The sequence below is a fragment of the Sitophilus oryzae genome, unplaced genomic scaffold (assembly GCF_002938485.1).
Source record: "Sitophilus oryzae breed Bouriz unplaced genomic scaffold, Soryzae_2.0 scaffold_402_pilon_pilon, whole genome shotgun sequence".
NCBI lineage: Eukaryota > Metazoa > Arthropoda > Insecta > Coleoptera > Curculionidae > Sitophilus > Sitophilus oryzae.
In genome coordinates, this window is record NW_022146977.1 from 1,283,809 (window position 1) to 1,304,767 (window position 20,959).

General features: G+C 32.6%; 1 protein-coding gene across 1 annotated transcript; it reads left to right on the forward strand.

The window, feature by feature from the left end:
• Positions 1-2,172: 2,172 nt before the first annotated feature.
• On the forward strand, positions 2,173-2,652 carry LOC115885611 (tigger transposable element-derived protein 6-like). The gene has a single exon (XM_030904573.1). The coding sequence runs from the start codon at positions 2,173-2,175 to the stop codon at positions 2,650-2,652; it is 480 nt and encodes a 159-aa protein (XP_030760433.1).
• Positions 2,653-20,959: the final 18,307 nt, after the last annotated feature.

Below are 20,959 nucleotides of genomic sequence, written 5' to 3' on the forward strand. Positions count from 1 at the left end.
TTCTACTCAGAGTGTCATTTTCTATCGAATCTTTTTTCTACCAGAGAGAGTCTTTTTTCTACCACCTTTAGTAAAATAAATTTCTTGAAAAATGATAGATCGTACCACCAGCAGCTGACTTTTTGTTGTTTTGTGTAACTAAAGTTTGTAATTTGTGTTTTATTTATCGATATATATGTATTTGAATTTTATTGATGCTGCTTCAAGCTTTTTGCAATAAAACATACTTCTACCAACTTTAGTTGAGTATAGTTATTGGAGAACGATAAATTGGAGTACCAGCATCTGACTTTTTATTGTTTTGTGTAACTAAAGTTGGTAATTTGTATTTGATTTAAAGTTATATATGTATTTGAATTTCATTAATATTATTTCAAGTTCTTTGCATGAAAATATCGTACTCAACATTCTTTAGTCAATCAGGAGATTGATTTTTGTTCCGTTACAATGGCAACTAAATATACTAATAACACGGATTCGGAAAACGAATTTATGCCTTAAGCAATCCTCCAGTCTAGAAAGTTTTTATAGGCAGACATGTAATGATCCTTAGATTTTTGTGGTAGCGATCCAACACTTGTTAATTTGGCCGCCTCTGCTATCTCTGGTGGTGCACAGGACTCATTTTTTAGTTTCAAACGAGTTCTTGGTATGCCATTTAATACGCACTACATACTTAACTTTTGACAATTTTAAACGTCAAAATTAATAAAAAGAAAAGATAAGAAAAACGTCAAATTATCCACGCCGCGCATCGGTATGTTGTGAGTTTCACGTTGGCATAGCAACAAATGTAAAGTAAATGCAAAGTGTGATTTATGATAATTCACTGTTATCAGCTGTTATATTTCACTCTATTACAAATATGGGCACCATATTCCATCAGCTAGGAAGTAGAATATTGATTTATTATTAAGTGGTCGTGGACAAAAAATTTAATTATGTCAATATTTGCAAGTTGATAAATCAACGTTCCTAAACAGCCCGTAATGGAACTCCCAACTTCTCAATTCTACTTTGTATGCAACGTTAATCAAGAATATCAAGTTAAATTCGAAATACGTCCGCTGTCTCCCATTCCGCTAGTTTTCCCTTCCCGCTTCTCACTTTGCCTGTCACCAGAGGACCCAATTAAGCCCTGGGTGCACAGTTTCATTGTCGAAGGACAGTAACAGTTTCGCTATGACATCGCCTCGACTGCGAAACCGTTTCCATATACATCTGTTTCGCTTAGAAGTCGACAGCGCTTCAGATTTGCAAAGTTCGATTTCTTGTTCGTTTTGATTTAATCAAGCTCTTTAAGTAAACGGCATAAATATTTTATACTCTAATTTTAGTATCAGTGGAATGAGGTTCGAAATTGCTAAGATTAGGGTGTATTCCGTTGCTTACCTTGGTTATGGTTTTATGTTCCGTTTCTATCGGTTTCCTGAAAGTTTACTTATTACGGAACACGGTTCCTGAATAACTGTCACCAAACTAACCAGCGCGAGAAGGCTGGTTTTTCTGGTTTTGTTTACAATCATGTCAATTATATAACAGAAATCAAGCAAATATTGGAAGTTCGAGTAAAATTCTCATTTAATTTCTAAAATTTGTAATAATACAGTAAAACTTCCCATTTCGGCCACTTCTAAAAAGCGGTCACTTCTGTTAGCGGTCAATTTTCAGTTGTTTGAATTAATCTTAGGGGAATTCCTATATTAAAATATTTCTCAATAACGTTAATTCCGAAAGCGGTCACCGGCCGCTTCAAAGGTACATTTTAGGGAAAAACCCATTAAATTTATTGCCCCAATACCGGCCAAAAACCGAACCCTTCGAACCTTTTTTTTTGTCTAACAAGAGCTGTTTCAGGACACTTTAGGAAATTCCAAGCAATAAACCTTTATAATTTGTTTGAGAAGTAGGTACAGAGAGTGACAAATACAATACAAATTCGTCAGTAGTTTGCTGAAATTTTTGGGAGATATAGAATCAGTTTAGTTTCTTACTCTGAAAGAACAGCAACCATGTCTTTGAAACGTAAACGTTTGTCTATTAAAGAGAAATTAAATATTGTCGCGGAAAGTGAAAAATATAACAGCAGTGCTCGAAAGTTGGCGGAAAAGTTTGGTGTTGGAAGAACGCAAGTGAACGACATTTTAAAAGACAAAGTGGAATTAAAAAAAAATGTTTGAAGAAGAAGGATGCAACGCAGATAAAAAACGAAAGTTTTCTAAAACAGAAGGATTTGCAATCGATCAACTAGTTTACGAATGGTTTTGTAAAGCAAGGAACAAAAACATACCCATATCGGGAACCTTAATTCGGGAAAAAGCTCTTGAGGTATCTACATCCTTGAAACTTAGTGAATTTAAGGCTTCAACTGGCTGGTTAAATAAGTTTTGCAAGAGACATAATATTAACTTCAAAACAATTTGTGGTGAGTCTGCAGATGTGGATGAAGTGACTGTTGAAGACTGGAAAACAAAATTAACAGCAATTAACAAAGGGGACGATGCATTTGACGAAGAGGACGACATTCCTTTAAGTCAGTTATCTTCAATTTTAAAAAACATGCCAGGAAGTCCAGATCTTAAAGAATATCTGACAGTCGATTCAGATGTCCCTACGGAAAATCCTAGTTTAGAGATGCAGGGAATAATCTAGGAATTTACAAACAACAAGGACAGACAGGACTCCACTCAAGCCGAAGAGGAAGAAGATGAAGGCCAAGACATTCTGTGTTCATCTATAAATAATATGAGTGAAGTATGTGAAAAATTAAGAGACATTCAGAATTTTTTGGTGATTCAAAACAAAGACGAACTAGCGGTTGATATTGCCCATACTTTAATGAAATTTGAAAGTGAAATTACAAAAATCAAAATTAAAAATTTAAAGCAGACTACCATTAATCAGTTTTTCACCATATAAAATAAGGTTATAATTTTGTAACTTTTTAAAGTCAATTGTACATATGTATATAAGAATACCTATGTGTAAAATACATATGTATACATTGTAAGTTTTTTTTTCAAAAATTCTTATGTAATAAAGTTTTTTTTGTAACAAATGAATTATTTTTTGTGCCAAAAATCTAAAACTGAAGATCATCTATTAATACTTATTGTGTGTTTGTACTATATGCTCGTACTTAATTTTAATTACTTTGCACGTTTCCAAAATAAAGGCATTTTACATTGGTATCTGTATTTTATTGTTCCCAATAGTGGCCACTTCCCTTAACGGCCACATTCCTTTGAAAATTTTTGTGGCCGCTATATGGAAGTTTTACTGTATTTTGTATTTATATCCAAAAGCAATGGAGGTAGGTAGTAAAGGTAAATAAATTTCATTAACTAAATAGAATTACTTTTTAGGACCATTTAAACTAATCATGCAGCCATTGTTTCTTAAAGTCAGGAACATTTAAGAAAACATGAGAAACAAGACAATTAATCGTGAATGTTTTGTAAGCTATAAAAATATAAATATTGACTAGATTTGTTTATTTATTATTGATCTATTTTAATATTGGACCTGCAAATCTTCACTTGAGCTGCCTAACTAGTTTAACAGTTTATTAATAAAGTATTTTTCAATATTAAACTCCATTGAAAAGAAGAAGCAAACGTAAAAGCAGAGAATAAATACATTAAAAATGCATAAAAGCAATAAAAGATAAATTTTATAATAAAGGTATTGAAATTGAGAAAACATCTAGGTATATTTGACATTTCCAGTATTTTACCAAACCGTTCTGTATCAAACTGATGTGTTTCAGGAACAGCTCTTTACCGTAGTTTACCGGTCTGGTTCGCCTGGTTTTGCAACGGAAAATAGCCAAATACTGAAGTTTATAAAAACTGAGTTTACGAATTGAAGTTGATATGATTATAGCTAAAAAAATTGTGAAAATGGAGCTAAAATAACAAAAATATAATACTTTAAATTTGACCAAACATTTCTCCGTTGCGTTTTTTGCATCTGAGTGTATATTATTTCTGATTGTTCTTAAAATAATGACATATAAATAATTTAAATACTATTAAAGTTGCTCAAAAAAAATCTATAAATATTTTTCAATATTTATAGCGGAAGAAAAAATAAAAAAAGCTGAGTGTACAATTTATCTGTAATGAACAGTTTTGCATTTTAATCAATCAGGAAATGGCCACTGTTCGATTTTGTTTTCGTGCCTCTTTTTTTCGCGAACCATTTAGCAAACTCGATTTATGGCCCCGAAAATGCTATCGCCGATACAGCTGCGCTATTGAAAAGTTGCGTTAGGCAACCATGCTTCCACTGAACATTATTATTTATTTATAGGTTATTGGATGTTTGTAACTTGTTTATTTCCACATTAAAATATTTTTAATTATAAAATTTATCACACATGTTTCGAATATAATAATTTTATGCGCCAGTACTTCAAATTACCTTTTTGGTGTAAATTTATTTTTAAATTGGCGATTTCGAGTTAATGATATTCATAATGTTTTGATTATTTTATGTGTTATATTTATTGGGGGCGTATTTATATTTTGTTTTATGCTCACATTTTATAATGAAATAGTATACAGGGTGTTATTGAAATGGTGTAAAAAAATTCGGGGGTGACAGTACTCGGATACTAGTTAGGGGCACAGAAAGGGTGAATTTAAAAAACGGTTGTTTTAAAATTGTAGGCTTAAAAAAATGAGATAAGACTTCGAAAAAAAATCCTCTGCCATAAATTTTGACCCTAAATCAAATGGTGATACCGAAAAATTATTTGGAAAAGCGGAAAGGGTAGTTTTTGCAAGGGTAGGAGGTTGTTTCGTGAATAACTTTTTTGAGGTAATTTTTTTTTGCAACGTGAGTGAATTTTTTGAAAACTACATACTTTTTCCTACAAAAAAGGTACTCTTGTTGCACATCGCCCAGAGCGATGGTTTTCGAGAAAATTGAAAGCAAAGGGATTGCTCTGATGGGTTGCTAACTGTTTAATCAACATAAACTTAAGAAAGTTATGGCGGTTCAAAAGTAACCAAGTAGTTATTAAATAATTAATTTGGAAATCAAAATTGCATGATTTTTAAAAGATCTTATTGCTTTAACAACGAAATAAACTTTTTTGGTTTTAAAAAAATTTGGTTTGCTCAGTGCAAAAAAAAAATATAAAAAAAAAAAATAAAAAAAATAAATAAAAAAAAATAAAAAATAAAAAAAAAATAAAAAAAATAAAACAAATAAAAAAAAATATAAAAAAAATAAAATAAATAAAATAAAATTTAATCAGGTATTTTCGAATTTTGTTGTGGATGCACATTGCTATATTAGCTATACATACATATATCATATTTAAAATTGCTTATTTTTTTAAAATATGTTTGATTTTTATTAAATATATTATGTACATGCATAATTCGTTATTTATTTTAGATTCTATATATATCAAGTGACAGTTTAACGAGCAGACATCAGAGACCAGGGGATTTTTACAAATTTTTTGCTCTTTTTTTCCCGGATTTGAAAATTTGTCAGATGATTAATCTATACTAATATTATAAAATCCTTAAGTGACTGAGTCACTGATTAATCACGATCCTGCTCAAACCACTCAACGTAAGAAGCTCAATTTTGGCACACAGGTTGATTCTAGCGTGTAGAGGCTCGATAAGAAGGGATTTTTCGAAACTCGAATTCTAAGAGGGTGAAACCACCCCTCAAATATTACAATATTTTTTATTTAAAAAACGGTCAAGTTTCCGAAAAAACGCTTATACACGTATATTTTATTTTGTTTTTTTACATATTTTAAGATTTTTTAAAAATGTATACTGGGTGTTTTGAAAAACCTCGTCTGATGAAGGACCTGGTCTGATGAAGGACCTGGAAAGATGAATTATATTGATAGATATAAAGATATATTATATTGATAGAGAAATTGAAATAAAAATGAAACGTTTACACCCTATATCCCCTAAACTAACCATTTCTGGACATACATTTTTATGAACTTTTTTACTTATTTTTATCTGAAGAATATGCTACCGAAATTTCCGGAATACAGTTCGGACCACTCTGTATATAAAATTTGATTAGAATAACATACCCAATAATTCTATCGGTATTTTCTGACCGGAAAAATAAGTACCAAAAATATTTACTGCTTCCTGGACTTAAAAAAAAGTGTTACATTCCTAGCTTTTAAATATAAACTGTAACCAAATTCTGTACAGTTCGTTTTGCGAATTTTCGAGAAATAAAAAGAATCGAGAGCAAAAGCCGTTTCTGCAAAAGGGCAAATAAAAATCGCTCTAAACCGAAAAGTTACTTTGTACATTCGTGGGATTTCCGATTTTCTCTGTGTCTGTCCCGGTTTATTTTAAATACGCTTTCGACGCCCAGAAATAAATTCAGTCCGCAATCAGTGGCGTACTTTAAAATAAAGCCCTGGAAATGTTTAAGTTTTTACATTTTTACTTGTCGTTATTTTTTATACAAGACGATAAAATGGTATTTTATCGTGGACTGAAAAGATTATCGTCGTGTATAAAACAATATTTTTTCCATAGCGAGTTACGTGTTAAAAAATATTCAGAAATTATTATATCATGGAATTTATTACGAGTAGAAAAAAATATTGTGCTGGGTTGGCGTTGGTTTCTATGTAATTTGACAAATAAATAAAGCTGTCTCTTTAGTTGTCAGTTTTGAGTCAATATTTTTTAATTCTCTTTCGTGTCGATTGCTGATTGAATTGGAGCCAGAAATGGCTCAAAACGAAATAAGTAAATTACCAACAGATATCCAGATTACAGTTGAGGGTTGGAACCTTTGGTGTTACACAGCAAAATAAAAACACTAAATCACCACAATACACCAAAACACTTTTACTTTTACACTGGACGCGCGTTTCGCTAACCATGTTAGCATCATCAGCAGATGATTATAAACGTGATATCCAGGCTGAGGCGACAAACGTCATGTCCAAACTACCTCCATTTAAATCCCGAATAATTTATAGGAATACAAAAATTTTCAAAAATTGAAGCAATTAAAAAACATGCGAGAAGAAATAAAGTTTTTAACCTATCCTCGCTGGTAAAGTATCATTTAATCTACACTTGCGGTTAAAATACTATTTTATCTACTATTTTTGATAGATATAAGGCAATTTTAACAGTTGCTATGGAAAAAAGTATTTTTTTTCTGTTATATTTTTCAGTTCATTAGAATTTTCAAGTCGTCACATTAATCTAAAAATATTTAATGATTTTTATAAATTGATATAGGTCTCAGGTAATCGTAAAACAGTTTCCAATGCACGTGATCAACTGTGAGTGACAAGCGATGGCGACAGCGCTGCCAGATTGTTATGGATTTATGAGATGAATTTTAATGTAAATTGGAAACAATATAGGTATTATTCAAAGATTTTTACGTTTTATTTTTAATTTAATAATTAATTGATTTATTTATTTTAGAGCTTATTTGACTTATTACCTATTGGCAAAACTAATTCATTATGAAGATTATTCTAAGGGTGATTATGGGTTATTTATTTATTTATTGATGCAGAACTTACAACACCACAAACAAGTAAGAGGGTTCCATTAATGCACAAACTAATAATCACAGAATTCACTAAAAACTAACGTAGAAGTAACTTTAAAAGTGGTATAATGTGCTTACCAATCAAACTTACTTCTCTGACTGCAATCAAGGGTAATAAAGCACCTTTATTGTCACGTTTGCGTTCAATATAGTTGATCAGGGAAGCAACAAGCTCTTTGATTCGACTCTTTAAATGCTGCGGCATATCTTTAACATACAATTTCAAGAAATTCAATACAAAAACTCGAAAAGTTAGTTCTCAAAAGAACTGTTTGTGCTTAAAAGTACAATTTTTAATAAAAGACTATGAAAATAGGCTAAAAACAAAAATTACTCATTACAAATAAAAGTAAGAGAAAGAGAAATACGAAAGACTAAATACCAAACTAAAGATAAAATAAAAGATAACACCAAAGGCTAAACACTAAAAACGATAAAACTAGCAAACACTAGAGGAAATTCTACAAAATAAAATAGTTATTTTTTGTATCACTGCGTTGATCCAACAGAAAACATTTTTTCAGTGGTAAATTGCGCTAATATAGTCAACTAGTTCATACATGTACTTATTATAAATACCCATACGTATTTACATAAACTTTACTAAAAAAATACCGTAACAAGCTAATAGTCGCAACAAACTGAAGTAAATGCCAAACAATATCATCGAGCGTAGTCGTAAACTTAATTCAAAGAACACGCTGTTTGCTGGCGGTTTATTTGTTGTAAAGTTTGAGCTAAAACAGAAACATACAATTCCTACTCGAAATTGCAACAAGTAAGTGTAAGTAAAGTCGAACAATTTGTCATGTAGAATGAAACAAATAGTTATTATGAAGTATTTACTATACAGAGTCGTTGGTATGTATGGGAACGGTCGATTATTAGGTAAAATACCGTGCTGGCAACTGTTACTTTTGGGTCGGCATTTACATGTGTCGAAGTAAATCGCATAGGGATCTTATTAAGTCGGAGTGAGAGAAATGCGACCGACCGATGCGACGCGCGACTGTGTACTGTTGCGGCGTTGCCGATACGCCTTTCCCTATCTAGCAATGTTTCTGAGCATCTGAAATGAAATTATAAGGATATCGTTAGGGTGTCATTTTTTTTAAAACGAGAAAACGTCAGTAATCGCGATAAGTTAAAAACTCAACTTTTTAACACTTAACAGGCCATAACTCAAGAACCACTTTAGATATTGAAACTTTTTTTTTATTCTCAAGATCGGATATTTTAGAAAATGTTTACATAAGAAAAATTCAATAAGGTTGTTTTTTCCATTCAAAAATTCTAAACAATCCATCCATTTACTTTTAGAGCATAGCAATTTTCAACAATCGTGTAATTTTTTTATTGATAAAGATTTTCACATACTGTCTACAAAGAAAATACAGCCAGAAATATTAACTAAGTTCTTGAAAAAAAAACTGCAATCTATTATTTCTAACAGATTTCGAGATATCGATTTTTGAATTCAGAGCTCTAATAGCGCGACCACTATCGAACACCCACTCAATTCCACTTATTTTTAACAAAAATGCAAGTGTTTTTAACTTGCACTTAAAAAAATTCAAGCTATAGGGAAAATTACAACGACTCGTTAATAAAGAAACAAATCAAGTATCACGAGACGTAATTAAATCGTGAAGCTGAACGCATGACGTACACCTTTCCCTAGAACTTTAAGTACTGACAGAGGTATTGATTAGTGTTGGGAAAATTCGAATTAAATAATACGACTAATTCGATAGTAAATTAAAACTAACTAATTCGAATTATCTTTTTCGATATATCGAGATAAAAATTAGTAGTATTTTATATTATATCTGTGGTAACCGAATTACAAATGAACATAAAACATAACCTCTTATGGACAAATACGAATATTAGTAATTAGTATAGTACTATTAGTTAGTTATTCTATGGTACTATTAGTAGTATTCTTTCGTTCTGAACGAACTGAAAATTTTCACTTAAACTGATTTATAAAGGGAATCGGCAAAGAAAGGAACGATCGGATATAGAAAAATCCAGAAATCATTGTTATTTCCTATACCACGTAGGAATAAATCAGTTTAAGTGAAAATTTTCATTTCGTTCAAAACGAAAGAATACTACTATTATTTGGTTCATTTCCATCTCACCCAAATTTCACCGAACACTAAAATTAATTTTCTTCTTTTATCTAAATAATTATTGATTGCAACTGATAAAATAAAAAAGAAATACGAACCGCACGTAAACAAGGACATACTTATATCGTTTTAGAAGAAGCTTTTATTTTAGATATGAGCTTTTCAATAGGAATTGAAACAATCATAAACTCGGCACTTTTAAATTTAAAACTTTAAATTATGGTTTAATTTATTAAACGGCTTCGTCACAGTTAATAGAATACATTGAATAAAGAATATTTTTTTTAATTTTTTATTCAGTGATAGAATATAGGTATGGCAATGGTTCAGAATTTGTTTAAAATAGCCCCTAGACGAGCACTAGCTGGAACGAATTTATTTTTAGGTTAAATTTATAATACTACTAAATAATTCGAATTATTAATTCGATTGTGAAATATGAATTATTACTAATTATTCGATGGTGAAAAAAATTCGATTATTCCCATCACTAGTATTGATTGGGTCGACCGGTCAACTGCGACAAATCTGCTATATCCCCTTCCACGTCTCTTAGCGATGTGCACAGTTTCTCGGTTTATTTCATACGTTTGGCAACGTGTTTACTATCCTCTCTTTGTTCAGTACATTATAAACGCATTGTACTTTTTACATTAGTATCAAATCTTATCCAAAATATATTTTTATTCCTTTAAATATATATTCATCAAGTCATAATAAAACCATTAAGTGGAGTCTTAACAATACTAATGACTCCTTTGTTCTGAGACTGACTTATATGTCATTAGCCGGTACTTTGACGTCGACTCACGCAGTTTATTGCTGTTATTTCAACCGTGATTGCTGTTACGTTATCAGCTTAACTTTTATGATCTGCGCGGGGTCGGCGTTTAGGCTGGCAGTTAACATTGCGATAAAAAGGGGAGCTCTACCTTTTTATTAGTCTATTTAGAGACCGGGGAATAATGGGCCTAAATAAAAATTCGTCTGAATTAGGAAATGGGGAGGAAAAAAATCGCTTAATACAAATATACAGGAAAGATATTAAGATTAACAATTGTGCCTTAAATAACAAAAATTGCAAATAAGTTTTTTAATTATAAAATTGTTTCCTGCTTGAATATAAAAGAAATTAGATATAACGAAACACGTCTCATATACAAACTAATTATGAAAATATAAAGCTAAAATTAGTATTAACAGTATGTGTATTGAGCCAAAATAGTGTTTTATTTTGTCATCATAAAATGATTTTAGAACTGTATGTAGAATATAATATTCTACATATATTATATCGGGTGCGTCTCAAAAGTGGCTCACCCCTATAACTTTTTTTATTTTTTCGAATAAAAAAACGAGATTTGGTATGTTGGTATATGACATAAATTAGGATTAATTGACATATTCATTTGTTTTCGGTCACTTCCGGTTTCACCGGAAATGAATACAACTTTTGATTTTTAAATGACACTCTCGATATTTTTTTACTTTATTCGATAGAAAATGACACTCTGAATAAAATGACATATCTCATGTCAACCTTTGACATTTTCGCATATGGTTTATTTTAAATTATAACATGGGGTTCATAACGACAATTTGACTCGAAATACCAAGTGTGTGGTATCAAATTATTCGTAAAAAAATACTTTTTCTAAATATGTAAATGAGGGTGGCTCTCGTTCCATTTGAAAAATTTGAGATATGATTAAAAATACGATTTGGACATCTTTGAACCGACCAGGACAAGACACTAAAAACATTAGACGATCAAATCTACTTTTCCAAGGCCTTTTCATTAAATATTAGTATTTTTAACACAATCATGGCACTCTAGATTGACATTTAAAATACAAATGTCAAAAGTTGACATATGATATGTCATTCGATTCAGAGTGTGATTTTCTATCGTTCTAATATAAAACTGATATAAAATTAACTTTATAGGTAACTTAATTTTCCTCTTCTCTCGAGTTTTTTTGTAAGATTTCCTTCTAAACTGATAAAAATCAGGAATAATGACTGTATATAACCGAGTAGGAACAGTAAAGTATATTAGCTATGGATCGTTTTCTCAATGTCTTGCAAAAAGCACCTATTCAGGCAAAAATTATGGAATGAAAGGCCCCATTTCCCTGCATCACGATAACGCAGCTGCTCATAGGTTTGCAGTTCGCACGCAACTTTTGAGGGCTCGGACGTAAGGGTAATAATTCACCGGCCCTATTCTCTTGATTTTGCCTTGTAATATTATCTTGCCTTGGTTATTTTTCTCAGATAGAGGAAAGAAACGGTAGACCGGAAAAACGGGTAATTCAGATTGGTTGTTTGCGATAGGAGCGATTATAAATGGTGTATTTAGTATGGATTATTTACCATTTCAGACTGTTTGAAAATAATTCTGTGTTGTATACAGAGTTTTGTAGAATCTAGAATGTTTAGACGGGGGTTAATCACCGGGACCTTACATATCTATTGTTTGTTTTCATTGAATACAGATTCCCCACAGAATCTGCATTCGCCGTTGTTCCTCAGCTTCAGCCTACTGAGGTGTTTGTTGATGAGACAGTGTCCTGTTAGAAACCCCGTGAAAATCCGAAGAATGTTTTTAATTAAATCAAGAAAAAACTCGCTGCAGCCTTTTGTACTTAACAACACCACCATTGACGTTGTAAAATCTGTAAAATTCTTAGGGCTTGTTGTAGACAATTCTCTGAAATGGGACATACATATCGAAGCTTTGTCGAAAAAATTAAGCTCTGCCTGTTTTGCATTAAGATCTGTTTCTAAGGAGCTTAACTTGTCAGTAGCTAGAACTGTTTATTATGCACTTTTTGAGTCGCACCTCAGATAGGCCCGTCCATTCTGGGGTACGTGTTGTGCGACTCAATTTGACCGCATTTTCAAGGTCCAGAAGAGAGCTGTTCGATATTCACTGGGACTAAACAGCAGAACTCATTGCCAGGACTTTTTTAAAAAATTAAACATATTAACTCTTCTTTCCTTATTTATATTTGAATCCGTTTGCCTAATACGTAAACATGTATCTGCTTCTCAAGAAAGGCCATCGCACACTTATCCACTCAGGAACGCGGAGCAAGATCTTTATCTACCTACCCCACGCTCAGAGTTAGTTAAAAGTTCAATAGTATACAACTCGAAAAAAATGCACAATCACTTGTCATTTGAAATCGAATCCATAACATCATTTTCTTCATTTCGCAAAGCATTGAAATCTTATTTACTAGACAAGACAAGGAGAGATGAATACGCCACAGAGGTATTAGTGATGGGTTGTTATTTAACTATCTGTTATTTTATAACAATTATTTATAAATAACATAACGCAACCGTTACTACTTCTAAAAAATAACAGATATAAAATAACGACACGTAGAGATCGGCCGCTCGTGAAACGAAAAACGAAGTCGGTGCTCTGCATCACCACGAAATTCTATGCTGCTCGAAGCAATTCCAAAAAACAACTAGTATGGATGGAAAATATGTTATTTCGTCAACCATCGATACAGGCGGGGAGACAACGGACAACGGAGTGGGGAAAGCGCTACGGCGAACGTAGCTGCTTCGGTCGATACCGTCGATGGTCGTATTTGCAACAGCTTAAAAATAATAGGATATAAAAGAAGCAGGTTTTTTGAAACAGTTGCGGGCATAACGCCTGGCGGTCGAGATAACAGGAGTGGGAAAGGAACGCTGCTGCATCGGTCGATTGTCGATGCAGGTTCGCAAAGGGGTTGGAGAAGCAGTCATTTTAGATATGTTGTTTTTCAACCTGTTACGAGCATAACAGGGCGGCGGTCGAGATAATCGGTGTGGGAAAGGAACGCTGCTGCATCGGTCGATTGTCGATGGAGGTTCGAAACAGGTTGGGGAATAACGCATCAGTTGTTTTAGATACATTCTGTTTCAACCTGTTACGAGACTTATTATTATAACGGACGGAGGTCGAGATATTATGGCGCTGTATGTTTCAGTACTTACTTATTAAGTTTCAATATTTAGGTATTTATTCTGAAAAATTTTCAGAATAATATTTTAAGATTTTTTAAAAAGGTATACAGGGTGTTTTGAAAAATCTGGTCATTGATTAATCACGATCCTGCTTAAAGCCGTTGACGTAAACAGCTGATTTTTGGAAAACGGATTGACTTTAGTGTGTAGAGGTTCGATAAGAAGGGATTTTTCGAAACTCGAATTCTAAGGGGGTGAAACTACTCTGAAATATTAAAATATTTTTTATTTAAAAACCGGTGAGTTTTTCGGAAAAAAACTTAAAACACGTATATTTTATTATGTTGTTTTACATATTTTGAGATTTTTTAAAAATATATACAGGGTGTTTCATAAAATATGACCATTGAGTAATCACTATTCTGCTTAAAGCTGATTTTTTGCAAACGGATTGACTGTGGGGTTGAGGTTCGATAAGGAGGGGATTCTCGAATCTCAAATTCCAACAGGGTGAAAACGCCCCTCCAATATTACAATATTTGTTATTCAAAAAACGGTTAGTCTTTCGGGAAAACGCCTGGACACGCATAATTTATTTTGTTTTTTTTACATATTATGAAATTTTTTAAAAAATCATACGGGTGTTCCAAAAAAGTTGAGTAATTGATTAACCACGATTCTGCTTAAACTGCTCGACGTTAGAAAGCTTATTTTTGGCAAATGTGAGAAAATTTTATCCAGTTTGTATGTTAATGGAAATTCTTGTTTTGCTTTATCATCACCATTAGAAATTATTAATTCGACGCGAACGAAGTCGCGGGTACACACTTAGTTTAAGTGTAAAATTAATTCGACTCTAGTGTGTAGTTGGTTTACTTATGAAGAATATACTACACATTTTCTTATATTGCTATTTTTTGACCGCAAATGGTAAAATCATAACTAAGAGCTTCTGGCCCGTCGAGTGAGATGCACCCTGTACACTGCTACGCAATTCAGGATCTACGCGGATCGAGTGGCAGGGCGTAGGTAGATCGCAATGTGTAGGTATAGACGAGTGGCGGAATCTTGGCTTTTTTTATATCGCAATTTGTAAACAGCGCTTATTTGTAAACAACCACCGTTTTTAGACAGGTATTTTAGATAACAATCGATATTTAGAAATGTTTTGACACCCTGGAAATACTACCACCGAGCACGTCATTGTTGCAACTTGCAACTGCGTTAATACGCCTGGCGGTGACCGTCTCATACTCTTTCAGATATTTAGCAGTAAAATAAAGAAACCTGTTATTTTTAAGCTGTTATTTTAAGCTGTTTTTTATAAATAACTATAACAGTTTCAACTGTTATCTAAAAATAACAGTTTTGCCCATCACTAAGAGGTATAGGTATTTTTTATGTATATGTTATTATATATTAATATTTAATAAAAGTTTTATAAAGCGAGATATAAAACTAGAAGAAAGAAAGCGAGAAGCAGAAATAGATGGCGTCTTAAAATGAACTTTTTAAATGTGTTTTATGTCTGGAAGTAGGTATATGCCGTAAGCCCGCTATCCCTGGGCGAGGAAAGCGAGGAAACCCATTAAATATTTAACGAATTTTAGCCGCTTTAAACGCAGGTGTTATTCTCAGTAAACAGAATTAATATTTGATTATATTTTAAGTAAAGCCCGGCGCCGTACTAAAAAAATATAGAAGTACATATCTGGTAAAAATCAGGAAAGTATTCTAAAAGGTTGGCGAGTGATGATAAAAGAGCGTGCACAAAATCGATAACCTAATCTATATATAAAAGAAATGTCAAACATATTATTTTTTCCTTTGAATAAGAAGAGTAATATTAGTATTTTAATAAAGCACGCTTTTAGATGTTTCAAAAAACTTTTAATAAGAATTCTTTTGAGTTGCTAGATAATTTGAAAAATATTGAAGTTCCACATAATGCAACACTCGTTTCTTTCGATGTCAAAAGCCTGTTCACTTCTATCCCAACCCATGAATTGTCCTCTATTATTTATGAACTAATTGATAAATCTAATCTTAATATAATAGTAAAATCAGATTTAATAACAATAATTGAAACTTGTTTAGAACAAAACTATTTTCAGTATAACAATGAAATATTTAAACAGAAAGATGGGTTACCGATGGGTTCCCCAATTTCACCGTTATTCGCAGAAATATTTATGGCAGATTTTGAAAAGAAGCTATTTAAAAACAAGAGTAGTTTAATATCAAAAATAAATTATTGGGCAAGATATGTAGATGACATTTTTTGTATTTGGTCAAGCACCGAGAGAAATTTAAACAGTTTTTTAACATTATTAAATTCAATTAACCCGAGAATACAATTTACTATTGAAAAAGGTATTAATACCATCAATTTTCTTGATGTTACAATTATAAAACAGTCTAATAGATTACAATTTGATATTTACAGAAAACCCACTACCACAGACACTGTAATACATAGTCAATCACACCAATCCTGGCAAATCAAAATGTCACCCTTTCATAGTTTAATTCATAGATTGGTAATGTTTCCACTGAGCCCAGAGAATTTTAAAAAAGAGTTAAATATTATTAAACAAATCGCCATCAACAAAGGATATAAGTGTTCCCTTATTGATAATATGCTAAAGAAAAAACAAAAGAAAATATTAATGAAAAAATTTTATTCCGCTAATTCTAAAGACAATAACAATTATCGACTTTTAAACTACATTCCTAATTTAACTAACAAAATATTAAATAATCTCAATAAAATAGGATGTAAAATTATTAACGTAAATAAAAGAAATTTAGGTCAAATTTTATTAAATAATAAAGACAAAACTAATGTCAAAAATAAGTCGGGTGTATATAGAGTGGATTGCAATGATTGTGATGCCGTGTACATAGGCCAAACAGGTAGAAATTTAGATATAAGGATTAAAGAACATGTAAAGTCTATTAATAATCTCCAGCAAAGTTCTGGTCTTGCAACTCATTGTATAGTAAATAATCACAAAATTAATGAAAACTCAATTAAGTTACTACACAGAGAAACAAAAGGTAGACGCTTAAATTACATTGAACAGTTAGAAATACTAAAATCTGTTAAAAACGAAAATAATGTTAACGACCAACAAGGATTTCTAAATTCTCTCTACATTTTTTATTACCCCTATTGTAAACTCTCTGAACCACCCCCATAGCAAATATATATATAGTTACAGTGTAGTTAGACGATTAGTTCTTAAAAAACTCTTGAAAAAGGCCTAACAAGCCGAAACATATATGTTGAGTTAAAGTTACTCTTATTAAAAGTTTTTTGAAACATCTAAAAGCGTGCTTTATTAAAATACTAATATTTCAACGATGTTTCACAAGGAACCAACCACAGCTTCAGTACAAAGAAGAGTAAGGAAGGAGCATATGAAAAATCTTAGGTCCACCGCGATGGGCCTCAAATATGCCGACTTAAATTCCGGTTTATCAGTGCCGTTCTAGTTTTATTTAAAAAATGTAAAACTATGATGTAGGGTAGACGTGGGGTAGATTCAATAATTTGTTAGTTTATCTTACGTTGTGAATAAATGTTGGTAGTTATTAAAATTGTTATAAAAATATAAAATTCTAATAAAAATAGATAAGTTATAATAATTGTTTATAACCATATACATCCGATACGCTACTGAAGCAGGTAAGTCAAATTGACGTATCTAAATTCTTTGACATCTAATCTTTGACAAGTAGTAAATAAAAGCAAAAATGCAAGAAAAAATATATAATTAGTTAATTTAAGTGAATTTCATAATAGATCGGTTTACTACACGTATGTATATTATATAGTCACTTACTAGAGAAAAGTTGTTCCATTATTTGACTCGATTTTTGCCGAGATCTACCGCACGCTACACAACCAACTATTTTAGAGTCTTTTTCGATAAATCGCGATAGTGTTACTGTTAATTTAAGTTCTGTCACAATTTCCATCTAGATTTATTACCTTTATACAACTATCAGTAGTAGAATAAATAACATATATGTTCCCGTCTTCCCTTCGTGGGACATAGGGCTTCTAAGATATGTTTTCATCTGATCCTATTCTGAGCTGTCTGTTTGATCTCTCCCCATGTTTTCCCGACTTCTTGGGCTTCAGAGGTTACTGTTCTTCTCCAGGTATTCCTTGGTCTTCCCCTGGCACGTCTTCCCTGTGGATTCCATTCAAGTGCCTGTCTAGCGATATCTCTGTGGGGTCTGCGCAAAATGTGCCCAATCAAGCCCCACTTTCTTTTCTTAATTTCGATATCTACTCGATTTTGTGATGTTCTTCTCCACAGTTCTTCGTTGTTAATTTGATTGGGCCAGAAAATTCTCAATATTCTTCGAGACACTTGTTAACAAACACCTGTAGGCGATCCACGAGACCACGCGTAACCTTCCATGTTTCGCATCCATAAAGCAAAATAGATTTGACATTGCTATTGAAGAGCTGGACTTTAGTTTTTTTGCTATATATAGAGGAGTTCCACACAGGTGCCAAAAGCTCTTTGTGCCTTCAAAATCCTTTCCTCTATATCTTTCTCTGTGCCCCCATCGCTGTGAACCATACTTCCCAGGTACTGGAATTCATCAACTCTTTCGATGGCTCGGTTGGAGAGGTATAGATCTTGGTTGTTGGGAGTATTTGACCTCATTTATTTGGTTTTCGCCACGTTGATTTGAAGACCGACATTATTAGCTTCCTCTTGGAGTCTAAGAAGTTTTTGAGACATATCCGAATGTGAATGGGAAAAGATGCATAGATTGTCTGCGTAATCCAAGTCTTCTAGCCTGCTTAAGAGTCCCCATTGTATCCCTAGTGGTTCTTTAAATGCTCTATTTAGTGCTACATCCAGAACGATGTTAAACAGTAGCGGCGAAAGTATACAGCCCTGTTTTACACCTACTGCAATAGAAATTTTCGCCCCCACTTAACCTTTATGTAATACACAGCTTGTAGCATCATGATAAAGCATTTTAATCATGCGGATTATTTTTTCGGGTATTCCTTTTTCTCTCAAAGCTTTCCAGATGGCTATGTGTTTTATAGTATCGAATGCTCTTTGAAAATCCACGAACACCATGTATAATGGCGATCTGAACTCTTGAGATTGCTCTATTAATATTCTGAGAGTATTAATTTGGTCGATATATGATCTTTGAGGCCTAAAGCCTGCTTGTTCTTTTCTCAAAGTCGGTTTAAGGGCATCTGATATTCTTTTTTGGATAACTGTATCAGAATAAATAATAAATAACATAAAATAAGTTCCGTAAAGACTGACAAATCCACAAAATTTCAAATCAAATTCAAATGTGTCATTGAATCGTCAAACAGAACTGTCAAGAATTTCCACCCTAGAGTGCTTTTTCCGCCCACCATGCATGAATACATGGATAGCATTATGCTCCTTTCTTAGTCTTCTTATTCAAAGATTTTTTCTGAATAAAATGGTTGACAGCACCGGCGGAGAATGCACCAAACCTATACGCATTTTTTTAAAAGACATTTTTTTCGTCTCAAGATTTTAAATATTTCTTTCTCAAAAACTTATACTAGCTCAGAGCTGCAAGCTCACAAAAAACTTGTCTTTTTTTAAATTGCCTTATATCTATCAAAAATAGTAGATAAAATAGTACTTTAACCGCAAGAGTAGATTAAATGATACTTTAACTGCGAGTATAGGTTAAAAACTTTGCTTGAGTCCCATGCTGCTTCACTCCCATTTCTAAGCCTAGTCAGTAGCTACGGCTGTAGTGATTCACGGTGTCCTCAATCTGGCCCCTTTTGTTGTTTTGACCAACAGGATCGCCGACAGACAGTACAGAGATGCTAGACCACGTCACGCTGCTACTGTTTGAAGCAAGGTTAGGGTACGAACATAGTGGAGGCAGGTTTCTGCTTTCCGGCAGCCAGCGCCGTCTCTGGGGACCTATTCTTGACCACTCGCATCTTCAAATATCGCTCGCATCTCGCATCTCCTAAAAAGCCATATAACAATACACAGATGCGTAACTTTGCGTATATGCATCACATGTATTGTATATGGCTATTTCGGAGATGCGAGAAGGATTCGGAAGTAGATAATTAAGAGGAAATTTACCTGATTAACTAACCTAACCTAACCAAACTATATTCAAACGCCGCGCCCGCCTCGCCGGGGTCGCACATAGGTGTATTTGGTATATAAACCTGGCCAAAAGTGATATTTTTTTATTTTCATTTTTTATCTTAACTGAATACAAATCTATAAATACTAAATGTAAGCATGTTTATTAGTTATTAGCTTTTTTAAGTCGTTAGTTGACTATCAATTAAATAATATATTTCAGTTAAAAGTATGAATTATCTTGAGTGTATTCTGAATATTTCTAAGATTATAAAAATAGTGGAATGGTTTGTAGTGCTTTTTTTGCAAATTGTTCATAATAACTGTCATGATGGATACAGAGCCAGCTTTGTTTGTTTGCTCTGTTCTGTTTTATGCCATATTTTTATTTTGAAACGTTTCCTTCTATTCTATTTTTTTATAATGTTTTATATTTAAAAAATCAGTGGCATTTTTATAAGGTGTAAGACTATTCGGCAATATTCCGCATGGAAATTAGTATCCGTTCAATGCTTAAAGTCTCCAGCATTGGAATATGCACAAAAATCTTGTCAATATTTGCCACTGCCAAAAAAAACATTGATTTAAATAGATTCTTAAAGGAAATAGTCTTTACACTATTAACACCCATCCTCGCTCAAATATCGGCTATAATATACAAATTACTTTCTTGTTCTAGCATCCTCATCCAATTGCTTGGTTTTGCACAGAATGGCATATTTGATCGTTGGAAAGGGTTTCAGAGTAGAGGAAAAAATATTGTGTAGGAAAAACAAAATGAGGTTCCATATTAGCACCCTCTCCTCTAATAATTAATATTACTAGCAAAAAAGCAAAAAAATCATAAAACATAATTTTGGCCAACTTTTAGTTCTTAATACCCTCTGTGCGCCGTCGGCGCCTGCAAAAGCAGAAATAAATAAATTTTCGTTCCGGTAAAAGCGAGAACGCCGATGAATGCTGGTTGACGGTGCCTTCCTGCTTTCACTGTGAACTAGCCGATTTGATAACACGCTTTAATTTTTCAAGGTTATAAGCGCGAGGCGGCGCGGCGCGGCGCTACTATGTAACCATATACAGGGTGTCCCAGAAATAAGTGCAAGTATTTTAACTTAACTGGTA

Coding starts and splice junctions, on each gene's coding strand:
- LOC115885611 (XM_030904573.1), top strand. CDS start 2,173: ATGTTTGAAGAAGAAGGATGCAACGCAGATAAAAAACGAAAGTTTTCT.